At 40.9% G+C, this 16616-nt stretch overlaps 2 protein-coding genes and 1 pseudogene across 2 annotated transcripts; 1 reads left to right on the top strand and 2 right to left on the bottom strand.

Moving 5' to 3' along the window:
- Positions 1-598: 598 nt before the first annotated feature.
- LOC106298886 lies at positions 599-1703 on the bottom strand. Its single transcript, XM_013735019.1, has 6 exons — positions 1632-1703; positions 1472-1560; positions 1261-1342; positions 1099-1135; positions 929-1019; positions 599-834 (listed from the first exon to the last, which is right to left on the bottom strand). The coding sequence occupies exons 1-6, from the start codon at positions 1698-1700 to the stop codon at positions 693-695; spliced, it is 510 nt and encodes a 169-aa protein (XP_013590473.1). The 5' UTR covers positions 1701-1703; the 3' UTR covers positions 599-692.
- A 1991-nt stretch (positions 1704-3694) lies between these two features.
- On the top strand, positions 3695-14471 carry LOC106298363 (annotated as a pseudogene).
- Positions 14472-14618: 147 nt separating this feature from the next.
- Positions 14619-16167, bottom strand: LOC106297057. Its single transcript, XM_013733344.1, has 3 exons — positions 15739-16167; positions 15118-15642; positions 14619-15019 (listed from the first exon to the last, which is right to left on the bottom strand). Exons 1-3 carry the CDS (start codon positions 15772-15774, stop codon positions 14759-14761), a joined length of 822 nt encoding a protein of 273 aa, XP_013588798.1. The 5' UTR covers positions 15775-16167; the 3' UTR covers positions 14619-14758.
- Positions 16168-16616: the final 449 nt, after the last annotated feature.

Genomic DNA, 16616 nt, shown 5'->3' with positions numbered 1-16616 from the left:
TCAGAAGTTCTTACGGCTCAGCTGAAGGACAAGGATGATCGGATATCTGNTTTTTTTTTTTAAATTAATTTTTTCGAAATTCCGAGGAAAAGCACCCTCGGAAATTTCCGACGACCTTTTCCTCGGAATAAGTCGTCGGAATTTTAAAAAAAAATCCGAGAATGTTCCTCGGAATTTTCCGAGGGGCTACGTTCCTCGGAAATTCCCGATGCAAATTCCGAGGAATATTTCGTCGGAACTTCCGAGGATTGGACACCGATGCAAATTCCTAGGAAGATTTCGTCGGAACTTCCGAGGATTGGACCATCGGAAATTTCCTCGGAATATACCGAGGAAGTCCTCCCTCGGTATATTCCGAGGAACTTTCCGACGATCTAGTGGTCCTCGGAGTTCCCTCGGAAATTCAGTTCCTCGGAATTCCGTTCCGAGGGATTTCCGAGGAAAAATGAATTTCCGAGGAGTTATTTCGGAGGACTTTTTTCGTCGGTATGTCGTCGGAATAACCTTATTTCGACGACATACCGACGATTTTTTCCCTCAGTATGCCGCTGTTTTCTTGTAGTGCACAATACCAGAATCACCCTACAAAGTAGCAATATGAAAAACAGTATAAGAAAACTATTAAAAAAAGAGTAAAATCTATACAAAGTGTTAACAGCAGAATAAGGATCCATTCTTCAAATTTCTAGAACTCAAATCCACCATTGTAATAGAAAAATACAAAGACGATTGCCAGTGACCAACACAACTTTTGGTTCTGACCCGTAGCTTTTCAATTTGTCATGAAATACGTAAGCTAATCCGTCAAAAAGGCTTACACATTCATACACATCCCTGCCAAGTCAATGAAAATAACATCCATGAAGAGATAAATAACATACATAGTTTAAAACAATGACAGCCACAGAAGTTTCAACTTAGTGAGTACCTATCTATATGTAAAGTAAATATAACATGCTGTGAGCCGTGTGTCCCATCGTTGATTGTGCTCCTGATAGCAGTTAGCTCACCAAGTATATCTTGAAAGTTTAAAAGTCAAGTTCCGTGAATACAGTGGAAACTTGATAAAGCGTTAGATATAGAAGATTTAAATCATACCTGGTTGTTTTCTGTTGGTATTTGCCAAAGAAAATATCTGGTCGTAGTTACAGAACCGAATACATGAGAACCAAGAATAACGGAACTAGAGCTTATGAATTGATTCTGAAATCAGACAAAACATAAATAGAGCTAAAAAAGAGAAGAAGAGTGGTGAGTTACCAAGAGACGGTCTATGTAATTGTTCAACTCAGCAACACAGTCTTCTTTATCCCATTGTCCTTTAAAGAACTTTTGGGAGTATCTGCAGAATAAAAATAAAGGATGCAACTCAATGGTGTTGGAGAGATTTATAGAGCAAAAAAAAAAAGATTTATCATAAAGGGAAGTACTTGAGACGAAGAAGGAGGTTAAAAATCAGTGGTCCAGATACCTCACTAAAGAACAAAAGACCACAGCGGGAAATCCACTTGTCTGCGGGAAACGGTGCTGAGAAATCTCTGAAACTTGGATTCCATTTGTCTGCAAAGAAAGAATATTAAGATAACATCATCCAATGATGGAGAGAACACGTACGAGGAAAGGGAAACAACCTTAGACATCCATTTAGTGACTTCTTTGACTCCACGGTGCTGAGATAGAAGCAGAACATAAATCTCCATACCGTTACAAGCATAGTTAAAGGACAAGTTTTTGTTTTTCTACAGGACAAGTCAGGAAGGTCACTGTAGGGAAAGGAACCAGCTTTAACAGCACGAGACTCAGGTTCTGGAATATGTAACATGGGAGGTAACAATGGAGGGGTTGGGATGGGACAATAATCTCCATTTGGAGCATCTTTACTTCCATATTTAGCCATATCCGAGACTTTGTTCATTACAGCCTCGATCAAGAGTTGAATCGAGAGGAGAAGTAAGCAGAGGAAGAGTGGAACCAGAACGAGTCTAACATTCATCCATATGTGTTTCCTCTGTACCAAAAAAAAAATAGATTCATAATATTACATCGAGGAGGACAAGGATCATGATTTCCCCCGAACCGCACATACATCACATGTACAAAACATTACATGGTAAGTTAAGTTCTTCCTAAGTAACGCATTTACCTGAGTCCAGAAACTGGCTTGACCATGATCCGCCATCGATGAAAGAAAGATGCTTTCGTTTTGTCTTTCTTCCTCTGTTTTTTTTTTACTGAACGTTTTTGTTTTTGTAGGGTTATTAAATATAAAGAGACTCAATATCACTTAGTTTTTTGACGTTAATGTGGGAACTAATCAGCCTTTAATGGGAAATAAATAAGAGAAAAAGAAATCTATATATTAATAAATCAAATGATAATTAATAATAATCCATTAACATATTTGTGTTAAAGTTTAGTTGAATACAGTGTAACAATGTCAATAGAAACAGCTCATCTGCGATGCTAATCTTGCACCACCCTTCCACTAAAAGAAGATTTGTTGCCAAACATATCAAAGGGTAACTGGAAACAATTTTATTGTAGAAACGGAAAAATATAAATACAATGTTTGTATTTACTAATTTAGAAAACTGCCACTACAAGAAAATTGTATGAGCTCCGATGAATTTTACCGAGAACACTTTTTGTCAGAAAAGTTTTGACAAACTGTCGAGAAATTTCCGAGAACATAAGGAAGTTGTCGGAATCTACTCGGAAAGTTTCGATGTGAATGTGTTGTCAGGAGTTTCTCGGAACATCTTCTCAGAAATTTCTCATAAAATTACATTTACCGACAATGATTTTTATCCTCGGTGAAATGTCAGAAAAATAGATACAATTTATTGGAACTTCCTCAGTAACATAAGCGAACACCGTCAAAGTTTATTTCAAAATTTTTAACTTCTTCCCGACAAAACTTCAATTAGTTATAAAGGTATTTTATAGTTGATTTATTCATGATGATGTTTACATTCACCATCTTTGCAACTGAACACCATCGTCTCTTCCACGGCCACCACCATTGCCATTTTTCCACCACCGCCATAGGAACGTAGCTCCCTCCACCGACATAAATTTATTTATCTTTATTATTTTTATTTTATTTTTATGTAATAAACATTTAACTATTTAATATCATTTTTTGAGCAAGATTTTTTTCTATATTTTAGTTATTTTTGCGTTTATTTTTTCTTAAATAAAATTTTAAATTTTGTCGGAATCACGTAACTACCTTCCGAGAATTTGTATTCTTGGCCATTTCCGAAAACTTGCCGAAGCAACCTCATTTCCGACGCTCAAACTCCGACGTATTGAAGTTTCTCAGAAAATTGTCGTAGATGACCTCTTCCCATGATGTCCCGACAAACTTGAGCGTCGGCACTGAGACCTCTTTCTTGTCGTGCGCGTTTAAATGAATTAATTACACAAAATAGGAAAATATCATTTATTTCATGATTCAAAATATAATTTTCGATTAAAACATTAACAGCTGTTAACACTAGGAAGATTCTTTTTGTAATTTTGTTAATAAATGAGAGTCTTATAAACGGTTGTCTTTATAAATGGTTAGTCTTTTCTTTCATAAGCGTTACTTAGTAATTTTATCATAATTAATAAACGTAACGTGAATTATATAGTAAAAAAAAAGAAGACAAGAACTAAAAAATAGTCCAATCGTCTTCTTCCTCTGATCATGACTCTAAGAGAAGGCATGCCGCTTCTGTATCAGCAGTTCATAGCGCTGTTCAAAAAGAATCTACTGCTCTCATGGCGAAACAAAAGCGCCACGTGTCTCCATCTCTTCTCTTCCTTCTTCTTTATCTTTCTCATCTTCTGTATCTAAGAAGCGATGGAGGCGAGCGACGTAAGATCGTCTGAGCACTTGAATATCACCGATCCCAAGGCATTAGCCTCCCATCCGATTCCGCCTTGTGACGATAAGTTCAACACGAAGTTTCCATGCTACGACTTCGTGTGGAGTGGGAACCAGAGCCGTCGAGTGTCTGACATCGTCTCTGCTATTATGGCGAACAATCCAGGAAGACCTATTCCGACCAACAAGGTTTGGTTCTTATTATGTTTGGTTCTTTTTAGTTTTAACTTTTAACGTTTGTTTCTGAAATGTTTCTCTTGTGTTTTTTTTTCCAGGTTAAATCATTCAAAGGGCCTGAGGAGGTAGATGTATGGTTTACGTCACATCCTTTGCATGCCCCAGGAGCTTTGCATTTTACGGAAAGGAACGCTACAGTGATCAGTTATGGAGTTCAGACAAACTCATCTTCGGCTACAAAACGTGGTCGGACTGAAGATCCGACGTTTAAGTTTCTTGTCCCTCTTCAAATCGCTGCAGAGCGTGAGATCGCGAGGTTTTTAATTGGAGGTACCATCCATCTTGAAAATCTTTTGAGTTAGGAGTCATATGTTCTATATGGAGATTTAAATGCCTTTTATATATGCATTATTATCAGATCCAAAGTTTGGTTGGAGTTTTGGATTTAAAGAGTTTCCACAACCAGTTGTTGCTAAAGACGTAACTATCTCTCCACTGAATCTTATGGGACCAGTGTTCTTTCTTGCTTTCTCCATGTTTGGTTTTGTTCTCCAACTCGGTTCTCTAGCTACCGAGAAAGAGCTTAAACTTCGCCAGGTTTAATTAATACTCTGTTTCACTTAGAGTCTGTTCCCATTGTGTATTTGTATTTAGATTGTTCAATAATGTTTTTTGTGACGCCCATCACTTTTGAAATAATAAAAATAATACGATAAATAAATAGCTCTGAGATCTCTATTTATAAATATCTGAAATTCAACACCCACGCTGGAAATCCATAATATAAAATAGCATCTGATATATAGATAACGACAACATAAAGACAACATAAATCCGTAAGTCTGAAATAGGAAATAACATACACGATAAAAGTTCAAAGGTCTAAAAGCCTGATAACGATAAACGCGATAAAACCGATAGAAGTCCAAAAGCCCAATAGCACCGGTCCGATAATCACTCCTGCTCGTCGGTCTCACCTAAAAAAGAGAAATAAAGGAGGGGTGAGCAACAGGGGAGTTGCCCAGCGAGGTATGGGATGCTAAACCACAAACCACTGACTCAGTTCATAGCACTACAACTATGTAGGTCTAGCTCTAGCATGAAACAAACACGGTGCCTATTACACCACACAGAACAATCAATATGCGGCTAGAGGACTAGCCGTTACAACCCATGCGCTTATAGTACATAGCTACTCTATGCACCACGCATCTCCTCATAAGGATATACACACCCGCTGCATCGCTAGTACAGTCTGTCTCTGTACCCCGCACAACCACCCGCTGCGTCAATAGTACAAACGTCTTTGTACCCCCGCACAAACACCATCTGCGTCGCTAGCTCAGACATCTCTGAACCCCCGCACTCGTCACATAGTCCCTTCTATATAACTATATATATACATATATATAACAGTCCTTAACATCAACAATTTCACACAATCCGTTGAATCATCTATTATCCTATTTCCGGTTTAACAATCAATAACAATAATGATCAAGCAAAACTCGCAAAACAGACTCGATTCAGAGAGACAGATCATGTTTCGAAACTAAACTTTCCATAACGGTAGTACTAAACTAGCTCGGAATTTAACGGAGTAGCCCTCACCTTAGCAATGAAGAGAAGTGGTATCTATGAACTCCTAGTGCTCAAATAGACTTCAAATCTGAAACCATGGCGAAAATTCGAGTCAGAACGTCTTTCGAACGGTTTAAAACGAGTCTGGTCAATGTTTACGGAAAAGTCAACTCGCTGGTCAAAGGTCAACCCGGTCAACCCTTGACCAGAAATCAATTTGACCTAACCGATCGGTTTATTCTAACCGAATTCTAATCAAACCGCCATTAATTTAAACCAAGTCAACCCTTCGGTTAACCGAGTTACCGAGTTGACTCACCGTGTCGACCCAGCCGAGATGGTCAAGTCACCAGCGAGTCACCGGCGCCGGTCACCGGTGGTAACGGCGCCGGTCACCGGTGGTAACGGCGGAGGGCGGTGGCTTATCGGCGGAAGACGATGGCGGAGGATGGTGGCAAAAGACGACGGAGCGCGGCAGTGGACGGCGGCGCGGCGGAGGCGGACACGATTCCTGGCGGCGGCGCGTGGTCGAATATTCCGGAGGCTCTAGTGGCTTCGTCCTAACTCCAATTGAGGCGAGGTCGATGTCTACGGCCTCGTCTCGTCGAGAGGAACGCGATGTTGGCTTTGCATGCGCGAGATTCTCAGCGGTTAGGAAGTTATCGATGATATACTGAACGATCAGAAACTGAAGCTAAAGGCAAGCGGTTTTCCGGTGGTTAGCTTCTAGGCGAACGGTGGTGACGAGCTTGGCTTGAAATTGGGGTGTGGTGGCTCCGGCGAAGATTCCTGATGGCTCAGCTCTCACAAACATTTTCTATTTTTCTCTTCTTAAACTCTCTCTTCTTTTTTCTCTCTAACTTCTAGCTTCTGATTTTTCTCTTGCAGGTGGAGAAAACAAAGCTGGACAATGGGTATTTATAGACAAACATCTTGGACCTTTCGGTATTTTTTGGGCCTTAGTCGGCTAACGAGTTCCGAGACCGGAATCGGGTCGTTACAATTCTCCCACACTAATAAGGAATTCGTCCCCGAATTCAAGTAATAAGCTGACATGTCCAATGTCATCGTAACAAAACCTCGAATAACTAATCCTCGCCCGGCCTCTCAGGTCTCTTCCTGAATCCCATCTCTTTCCCAACAACTCTGACAACAAGGTCGATATTTCCTGAATTTCTTTCACTTGATGATCCAAAATCTCCACTAGCTGACAAGGTGATATAATCCCTCTGAGGTCATTTGACGCCTGCTGCAAAATAAACTATGGCTCTTTCTCAACCTTTTCAACGCTGACACATGGAATACGTCGTGGAAATCTGATACACTACTGATAAAACAACTGCAAGTAACTGCTCCAATCCGCTTTACCGAAGGATACAATCTCATGTACCTCAGTTTAAGTTGCTTTAGCTTCTGAGTCTTAGATCCTCCCTGAAATGTCCTTATTTTCAGGTATACTAGATCACCCATATGTAACTCTGAATCTTTACGGCACTTAGCTGTATAACTCCTCTGACGGTTATGGGCTTCCTAAAGCCAATCTTTGAGCATGTCCATTTGCTCTACCGTCTCTTGAACCATTAATAGTTCTAATTCATGTCGCTCCCCCACTTCTGTCCAACAAAGTGGTGTACGACAAGGCCCAAAATGAAAACTTCTATGGTGCCATCATAATACTCAAATGATAACAGGTACATCGCGATGAATGCTGATCGCTCCCAACTCTCCATAACTATTGTCTAAATCTGCTTATCCTTCGGTTAGAAGACAACCCGAAAAGACCAAGACTTAACCAAATACAGACTCACAAAAGAACAAAAATCTCACGAGTCAAATAAGGTGTGAGCTGACTCACCACCAACCACAACCAATCATACACAAAACCTTTCTAAGTACACATGATAACCATGAAACCACAAATACTCAACACAAGCAAGTATGATAAGGACACATACCCGCTATCCGCTCAGCTCCTCGGGGATCTCCAACCGCAAACGCACATGGAGTGATGGCTAAACGCTTTGGTGGTGGTGGAAGCGCTGCATTACCCCTCTTGGGGGAAATCTCTGAGTATATGACCCGGCTGGTCACAACCATAACAGTTTCTGGCTGCCGCTACTGGTGATGATGGTGCTACAAACTGAGCAACTGGTGGCCTCCGACAATTCCTAGAAACATGCCCAAACAACCCACAATTAAAACACTGGATACCCGACTAGCCACATGTCCTCTGTTGTGCCTCTGAAGTTCCTTCGGCCTTAGGATGTGCTGCCTTGACGAACTTCTACTCCTCTGCCATACATTTCTCCTGCACATCTGCCTTCTCTACCAGATCTTCCAAACTAGTGTAGGTAACCACGCTGCACCTACCACGAAGCTCTACTCGCATCCCATCTAAGAACCTCCTGATCAGATCCTCCTCATCTATGATGTTACCCACAAACCTGCGGAGTTGGTTAAACTCCCGCTCATTCTCCCTGACAGACTTTGCACCCTGCCTCAAATGCTTGAAATCATTCTTCTTCTCATGCAAAGCTTCCCTCAGAAAATACTTCTTGTTGAACACGTAAAGAAAATCATCATATGTCATCTCGCCACGGTGCATAAATCTCACTCCATCCCACCAGATTGATGCATCTCCACGCAAATACAGCTCAGCGATTTTAAGCTTGAGCCTTGGTGGGCACGAGATGGTCTTCAAAAAATTATCCAAATTGTGCTTCCAATCGTGAGCAACTGTAGGTTCTGTCGTTCCACTGAAATGCTCCAAACTCACATACTTCATCTGTCCCAACACCCTGATAAATGTCTCATCAACCTCGGGCACCTGAACTGGGAAAACAGGTGGCGGCGGTGAAACCTGAAAAACTCCTGGAACCGGCTAAACGGGAACCTGAGGATACTGCTGAGCTGGAGCCTGCTGATGTGGAACCTGATGATCATGCTGAACCTGAACTGGTGGGGCCTGCTGCATGTGAATCTGGGGACCCTGCTGCACCTGAACCTGAGGACCATGCGGAATCTGCTGACCCTGCTGAACTGCAGCCATCTGTCTGGCAACCTCCTGAGCAGCTATTCGGGCAGCCTCCTGGGCAGCTTGCTGGACTGCCTCCTGTGCAGCTGGCAACCTCCTGAGCAGCTACTCGGGCAGCCTACTGGGTAGCTTGCTGGACTGCCTCCTGGGTAGCTTGCTGGACTGCCTCCCGTGAAGACTGCCTAGCCGCATCCTGAACCATCTGTCTCAGAGCATCCTGATCCATAGGCGGAGCCGCCTGCTGCGGAACTGCGGGCTGGACATGCTCATCCTCGGCCTCTCTAGCAACTCTGGCGGTCTGAGTACGAACAACTCTCCTCCTAGGCGGCATCTGAAAGGGGAAACGAAAAAGTTAACATACGCTGATCTCTGGATACCAACATTTAAGAAGGAGTGATACCGAACGGAAAGGTGCTATTTATTTTCATTGTCAAAATTCCCAAATCCCCGAAATGTTTTTTTTTGAAATCGTCTAAAACTGTTTAAATCGAATAAAACCGAGTCTCCAAAATCGCCATCCCAGATCGAAGCCGGGACGGAACCCCGCTCTGATACCAAAATTATGACACCCATCACTTTTGAAATAATAAAAATAATACGATAAATAAATAGCTCTGAGATCTCTATTTATAAATATTTGAAAGTCAACACCCACGCTGGAAATCCATAATATAAAATAACATCTGAAATATAGATAACGACATACGTCCGAAATATAAAGACAACATAAATCCGTAAGTCTGAGATAGGAAATGACATAAACGATAAAAGTCCAAAGGCCTAAAAGCCTGGTAATGATAAAAGCGATAGAAGTCTAAAAGCCCAATAGCACCGGTCCGATAATCAGTCCTGCTCGTCGGTCTCACCTAAAATGGGGAAAGAAAGGAGGGGTGAGCAACAGGGGAGTTGCCCAGCGAGGTATGGGATGCCAAACCACAAACCACTGACTCAGTTCATAGCACTACAACTATGTAGGCCTAGCTCTAGCATGAAACAAACACGGTGCCTATTACACCACATAGAACAATCAATATGCGGCTAGAGGACTAGCGTTACAACCCATGCGCTTATAGTACATAGCTACTCTATGCACCACGCATCTCCTCATAAGGATATACACACCCGCTGCGTCGCTAGTACAGTTTGTCTCTGTACCCTGCACAACCACCCGCTGCGTCGATAGTACAAACGTCTTTGTACCCCCGCACAAACACCATCTGCGTCGCTAGCTCAGACGTCTCTGGGCCCCCGCACAGCACCAAACATCTGCGTCGCTAGCTCAAACATCTCTGAACCCCCGCACTCGTCACATAGTCCCTACTATGTAACTATATATATACATATATATAACAGTCCTTAACATCAACAATTTCACACAATCCGTTGAATCCTCTATTATCCTATTTCCGGTTTAACAATCAATAACAATAATGATCAAGCAAGACTAGCAAAACAGACTCGATTCACAGAGACAGATCATGTTTCGAAACTAAACTTTTCATAACGGTAGTACTAAACTAGCTCGGGATTTAACGGAGTAGCCCTCACCTTAGCAATGAAGAGAAGTGGTATCTATGAACTCCTAGTGCTCAAATAGACTCTAAATCTGAAAGCAGAGTAAAAATTCGAGTCATAACGCCTTTCGAACGGTTTAAAACGGGTCTGGTCAATGTTTACGAAAAGTCAACTCGCTAGTCAAAGGTCAACCCTGTCAATCCTTGACCAGAAATCAATTTGTCCTAACTGACTGGTTTACCCTAACCAAATTCTAACCAAACCGTAATTAATTTAAACCGAGCCAACCCATCGGTTAACCGAGTCACTGAGTTGACTCACCGGATCGACCTAGCCGAGATGGCCGAGTCACCGGCGCCGGTTACCGGTGGTAACAGCGGAGGGCGACAGTTTACCGGTGGCAGACGACGGCGGAGGACGGTGGCGAAAGACGGCGGAGCACGGCAGTGGACGGCGGCGCGGCGGCGGCAGACACGATTCCCGGCGGTGGCACGTGGTCGCTCGAGCGCGCGGAGGCAAATATTCCGGAGGCTCTAGCGGCTTCGTCCTGACTCCAATTGAGGCGAGGTCGGTGTCTACGGCTTCGTCTCGTCGAGAGGAACACGATGGTGGCATTGTATGCGCGAGATTATCAGCGATTAGGAAGTTATCGACGATATACTGAACGATCAGAAACTGAAGGTAAAGGCAAACGGTTTTCCGGTGGTTAGCTTCTAGGCGAACGGTGGTGACGAGCTTGGGGGTGAAATGCCACTCGAACCCAGAGCTAGCTGGTTCTCCCCAAAATGCGTTGAGGCGCAGCAGTTGACTGAACATCTAGGGGTAACTTGAAATCGGGGTGTGGTGGCTCCGGCGAAGATTCCTGATGGCTCAGCTCTCACAAACATTTTCCATTTCTCTCTTCTTAAACTCTCTTTTCTTTTTCTCTCTAACTTCTAACTTCTTATTTTTCTCTTGCAGGTGGAGAAAACAAAGTTGGACAATGGGTATTTATAGGCAAACATCTTGGACCTTTCGGTATTGTTTGGGCCTTAGCCGGCTAACGAGTTCCGAGACCGGAATTGGGTTGTTACATTTTTATTTTTGTTTTTTAACAGGCAATGACAGTGATGGGAGTTTACGATACAGCGTATTGGTTATCATGGCTCATATGGGAAGGCATCCTTACGTTTGTATCATCACTCCTCTTAGTTCTCTTTGGAATGATGTTCCAATTCAATTTTTTCTTGAAGAACAGTTTCTTTGTTATCTTCCTACTTTTCTTGCTTTTTCAGTTTAATATGGTAAATTAAAGATCCTCATCATTCTTAAATCATTTCTTAAATCATTTTCCATTGATTTTTGCTGGGACATCACTTAACTTTTCTATATCCTTTGTGTTGCTAGATTAGCCTAGCATTCATGCTATCATCTTTCATTAGCAAGTCATCTTCAGCAACAACTGTTGGTTTCCTTGTGTTTCTCATTGGCTTTATCACACAGGTGTGTGTGGCCTCTCTTTAGCTAAAACAGTAGCTGAGATTTGTTGGATTCTTACTGGGTACAGTTCTGACTGCAGACAGTAGCTACTGGTGGATTCCCTTATTCAAGCACACATTCCCTTTCTCGCCCGGTGATTTGGTCATTCTTTCCACCCAATACCTTTTCTGCTGGGTTCCAGCTGCTAATAGAAGCAACATCAGTTCCCGGAAGCCCTGGAATTAGTTGGAGTAAAAGAGATGTATGCTCAAAAATGGATGACGCCACCTGCTTTCTTACAATGGTATGCCAATTTTTCGACAACAGATTTAACCTAAGATTTGTTGTCTATGTCTCTCATTTTGAGTCTTTGTGCAGAATAAAATCTACATATGGCTTGTGCGTACATTCTTTTCTGGCTTGTGCGTACATTCTATCTACTTTGACAATATCATCCCCAATGCCTCTGGTGTAAGAAAAACGATCATCTACTTTCTGAAGCCTAGTTACTGGACTGGCAAAGAGGGCAATAAAGTGGAAGGTATTTCTTTGTCTCTTGCTTTTATTAATAAGAATGTGTGTGTTTGGAAAGTGTAAAACCAAAAGATGTTCCTATGTAACACTTTTTTCAGAAGGGCGCATTTGTAGCTGCTTTGGCTCAGTTCCACCTGTAGAGCATTTAACACCAGATGACCAAGATGTGCTTGAAGAGGAGACACTAGTTAAGAAACAAGCAATGGATGGAACAGTTGATCCTAACATTGCTGTTCAGATTCATGGTCTTGCAAAGATGTATCCTGGAATGATAAAGCTTGGTAATCAATCATTCCTGTTGTGTGTGTTCTAAGGCGTCATGACTATTCAACAAATCCTAATGCTCATTAGTTGTTTATAATGTATTATTACATTTCTTTTCGGCTCATGAAATATGTTTAGGGTTTGTAGATGAATATAGCCAAAGACCAGTTGTTTTGTCTTCTTGGACCCAATGGTGCATGGAAGAAAACTACTATCAGTTGTTTGACTGGTATAAATCCAGTTACTGGTGGGGATGGTAAGGATCTGTTTTACAAGAAGCTACTTTCCAAACTTTTTTAAAACCATTTTAATACTAATAATTAGTAAGTTCAATTTGATTCGACTTAAAACAGCTCTTATCTATGGAGATTCCATACGAAGCTCTGTTGGTATGTCCAACATTCGTAAAATGATAGGAGTGTGTCCTCAGGTAAGGTCAAGTTCTCCCTGCATTGTCTTCTCTTTTCCTTACACAGTGATCTTTATGTTCTGCTTAAATGATTTGTTTCATCATCACTCTTATTATTTTACAGTTTGATATCCTTTGGGATGCTTTGTCAAGTGAAGAACACCTCCACCTCTTTGCTAGCATCAAAGGGTTGCCACCTGTATCTATCAAACCGGTAAGTTATTCATGTATTTTACAAATGGTATCTGATTTAACTTTCCCTCTCTTTTTTTATATATAATTTGCTTACAGATTTTTCTTTCTTGTTAAACAGATTGCAGAGAAGTTACTTGCGGATGTAAAGCTGACAGGAGCAGCTAAAATTAGAGCAGGAAGCTACTGTGGTGGAATGAAACGCAGACTCAGTGTTGCAATTGCACTCATTGGTGATCCTAAGCTTGTATTTCTAGATGAACCGGTATGTATGACATGCAACTTGATACTTTCCTCTGGTGTTTAAAGATAAACACACACACACACACACTAACACATATTTTTTGGATTGTAGACTACTGGTATGGACCCTATCACAAGGAGACATGTGTGGGACATTATACAGGAATCAAAGAAAGGCCGAGCCATCATACTAACAATGCATTCTATGGAAGAAGCTGATATTTTAGGTGATAGAATAGGGATCATGGCTAAAGGCAGGCTCCGCTGCATTGGAACCTCCATCAGGTTAAAATCTCGCTTCGGCACGGGTTTCATTACTACAGTTAGCTTCCTTGAAAACAAAAACAACGGTGCTGGAAACTCACCAGAACCACTTAAAAGATTCTTCAAGAAGGTATGTACACTCAGGCCTAAGTTGTTTTTTTTTTAACTGGCAATTGTTTAAGTAGGTAGTGCCGCTGAGCCTGGAACAATATCTTTCTTGCAGCATCTGAAAGTTGAGCCAATAGAAGAGAAAAAAGCTTTCATGACTTTTGTTATCCCCCACGACAAAGAGAAACTTTTGGTGGTAACTATCTTTAAAAGCTCTAGCAATCTCTAGATTTTCGTCTATGAGGTTCATCATCGTTTATCCATGGATAGGGCTTTTTCGAAGAGCTACAATACAGAGAATATGAGTTTGGAATCTCGGACATACAGCTTGGGCTTGCAACTCTAGAAGAAGTGTTTCTGAACATCGCAAGATGGGCTGAACTAGAAAGTGCAACAGCTGAAGGAACCGTGGTTACTCTCGAGTTAGAATCAGGCATCTTGGTCGAGGTAAATCATCTACAATGTTCCACCAAAAAAATTCACGTTTCACATGTTCTAGTTATTAATGGAAATAAACTCTTTGTATGTGCAGATACCTGTTGGAGCAAGATTTGTAGGTATACCAGGAACGGAAAACGCGGAGAATCCTAGAGGAATGATGGTGGAAGTGTACTGGCAACAAGATGGTTCTGGATCGATGTGCATCTCTGGACACTCCCCGGAGATGCGCACACCACAGAATTTTTCGGTGTTATATGAACCACCATCACAAGTGTTAGGACGTACGCAGCGACGAGTTCGGGGTTCCGTGATTGCTTATGAATCTAGCGATTAATATATTATGCTAGAGTTTTAAAATTAGTTTATGGGGACATTTAGATTGCATGCTTTTACAGTGAATAGAGTTGTTCTTGTCTTAAATTACACTCTCCCAAGTCCCAATAGCAGTAACGAGAATAGAGATTTTGTTGATTATAGAAAAATGAACCTTAACTACCATCGAAGGTAGTCGACTGAGAAACAAGTAGACTTGATAAATCTTTTATTAATATAGAATTATATTTACAATAGCTAAATCTTTTGCAACTGATTAAAGATTTCTTGATGAAATAATATTTTATTTTTTGCGTTATTGGAAATAAAATTGAAACTGCTGGGATTATTTTTATAGCTCACCGTTAGCTCCTTTGATAGGAGAAGCAACATGGGGGCTATAATCAACTCCAAAAGATGCTAGATCAATAGATTGTCCTTTTTTCTCGGAGGCTGTCTTAACAAGTAGACCGATAGCTCGAGCCCATTTCACCATAGCCCCGATCAGTTCCTTTCTTTGTTCAAAAGTTATCTCCTGGGAAACATTCTTCTTCATCTCAGTCACAAGTATTCCCATTGACAACATACCGTCGACCATCCTCCAAGAATCCACCTATCGCCAAAAAGAAAATAAAAATACCACAATTTTTTTTAATATAGAAAACATGCCCGGGTACCATATGAATGTTAATATATCGGACTATAACTTACTGATGTTTCGCCGTTAGTACCATCCAATACAGAAATAGCCCTAAAGAGTTTCACGGATTTTTGTTGCATTTCGACCTTGATGCCTGACTTGAAGCAGGCCATGTAGTCCGCTACCTTTACAAAGAGATCTTTGAACTCTGCTGTGGCGGGACACTTACTCTCCAGAGCCCCCAAGAAAGCCGACATACCTTTGTAAGCAAAAGGCTCAAAGTCTTTGCTCATTTTTGGAAAATCCTTCAAGTAGTGGGGCAATGAGAACGTTCCTTGTGTTTCGTAAAGAGCTCTCTCAGATGGAGAAGACACAATGGTGTCATAGTCAATTCCAAATAATGATAAATCAATAGATTTTCCTTTATTCTCAGAGACCTTCTTTATGAATAGACCGATTCCTCGAGTCCAGTTCACCATAGATTGAATAACTTCTTTTCTTTGTTCAAAAGTTATTTCCTTAGAACCGGTCTTTTTCATCTCAACCAAACTTTTTCCCATTGACAATAAGCCATCCACCAGCATCCATGAATCCTCCTATCCTCAAAAGGGAACAAAATTAAACAACACAATCTTTTCCAGTTAAATTGTGAAAACGTACGATACCAATGTTAACTTCTAAGTGAAACTTACTGATGTTCCCCCTTTAGTTCCACTAAAAGCAGACATAGCCCTGTATAGTTTCTCAGATTTTATTCACAGCTCAACTTGGAGATCTTTCGACCCGGGTGATGTCGAACTGTAACATGCCATGTAATCCTTCAGCTTTACAAAAAAATCCTTAAACTCTGTGGTCTCAGGACATTTGCCTTCCAAGTCTCCCATGAAATCCTTCATACCTTTGTAAGCGAAAGACTCAAAATCTTGGCCTACTTTTGGAAAATTCTTCAAGTAAACAGGTAATGAGAATGTTCCTTGTGTTTCATAAACAGTGCTCAATGCAATTAGTAACATTAGATATATGGCTAATGAATTTTTTTGCCATTTTATTTTTGAAGAAGAGAAAAGAAGATGAGATTATTATCTTTTTATTTTTTGTTTATTTTTTGTTTTGTTTTGTATGATTGTGTTTTCTGTGAGAAGTGAATTATATAGATGTTTATAAAGCCTAAATTTAGCTATTAAAGCGAAAAATGGTCCGATAAATTTATGGTCATGGATGAATGGTAAAAGAGATTTGCTAAAATTTCGAAGGCTATTTGCTATTCTCTAGATTTACTATTATAGATCTGGACATTTTCTTCGTCAAACTATATTTAGTTGGACGTTAGACCAGATTGATATACTATACTTACAAATTAAAATGAACAATGAACATGCTTACACAAAATGTTCCTTATATGAGAACTAATTTTGTTTGCATGCAATTCATAATATCCAAAATATTGTGAAATGATATTTAAGGTGGGAAATTATGGTCGTATGTTACACACATAAAGTAACACGCAAGTTTATCTGGCGGCTGGCGAGAAGGCGATTTCAAAACCCTAGTATCGAAGGAGGCCTCACGA

Source organism: Brassica oleracea, chromosome C1 (genome assembly GCF_000695525.1).
Source record: "Brassica oleracea var. oleracea cultivar TO1000 chromosome C1, BOL, whole genome shotgun sequence".
NCBI lineage: Eukaryota > Viridiplantae > Streptophyta > Magnoliopsida > Brassicales > Brassicaceae > Brassica > Brassica oleracea.
The sequence above is the reverse complement of the archived record's forward strand: the minus strand, read 5'-3'. Positions and strand labels throughout refer to the sequence as shown.

Coding starts and splice junctions, on each gene's coding strand:
- LOC106297057 (XM_013733344.1), bottom strand. CDS start 15,774: ATGTCTGCTTTTAGTGGAACTAAAGGGGGAACATCA. Junction 15,643..15,738: donor GAACTAAAGGGGGAACATCA/GTAAGTTTCACT, acceptor TTTTGAGGATAG/GAGGATTCATGGATGCTGGT. Junction 15,020..15,117: donor GTACTAACGGCGAAACATCA/GTAAGTTATAGT, acceptor TTTTGGCGATAG/GTGGATTCTTGGAGGATGGT.
- LOC106298886 (XM_013735019.1), bottom strand. CDS start 1,700: ATGGAGATTTATGTTCTGCTTCTATCTCAGCACCGTGGAGTCAAAGAA. Junction 1,343..1,471: donor GTCTTTTGTTCTTTAGTGAG/GTATCTGGACCA, acceptor TTTATTCTGCAG/ATACTCCCAAAAGTTCTTTA. Junction 835..928: donor TTTACTTTACATATAGATAG/GTACTCACTAAG, acceptor TTGACTTGGCAG/GGATGTGTATGAATGTGTAA.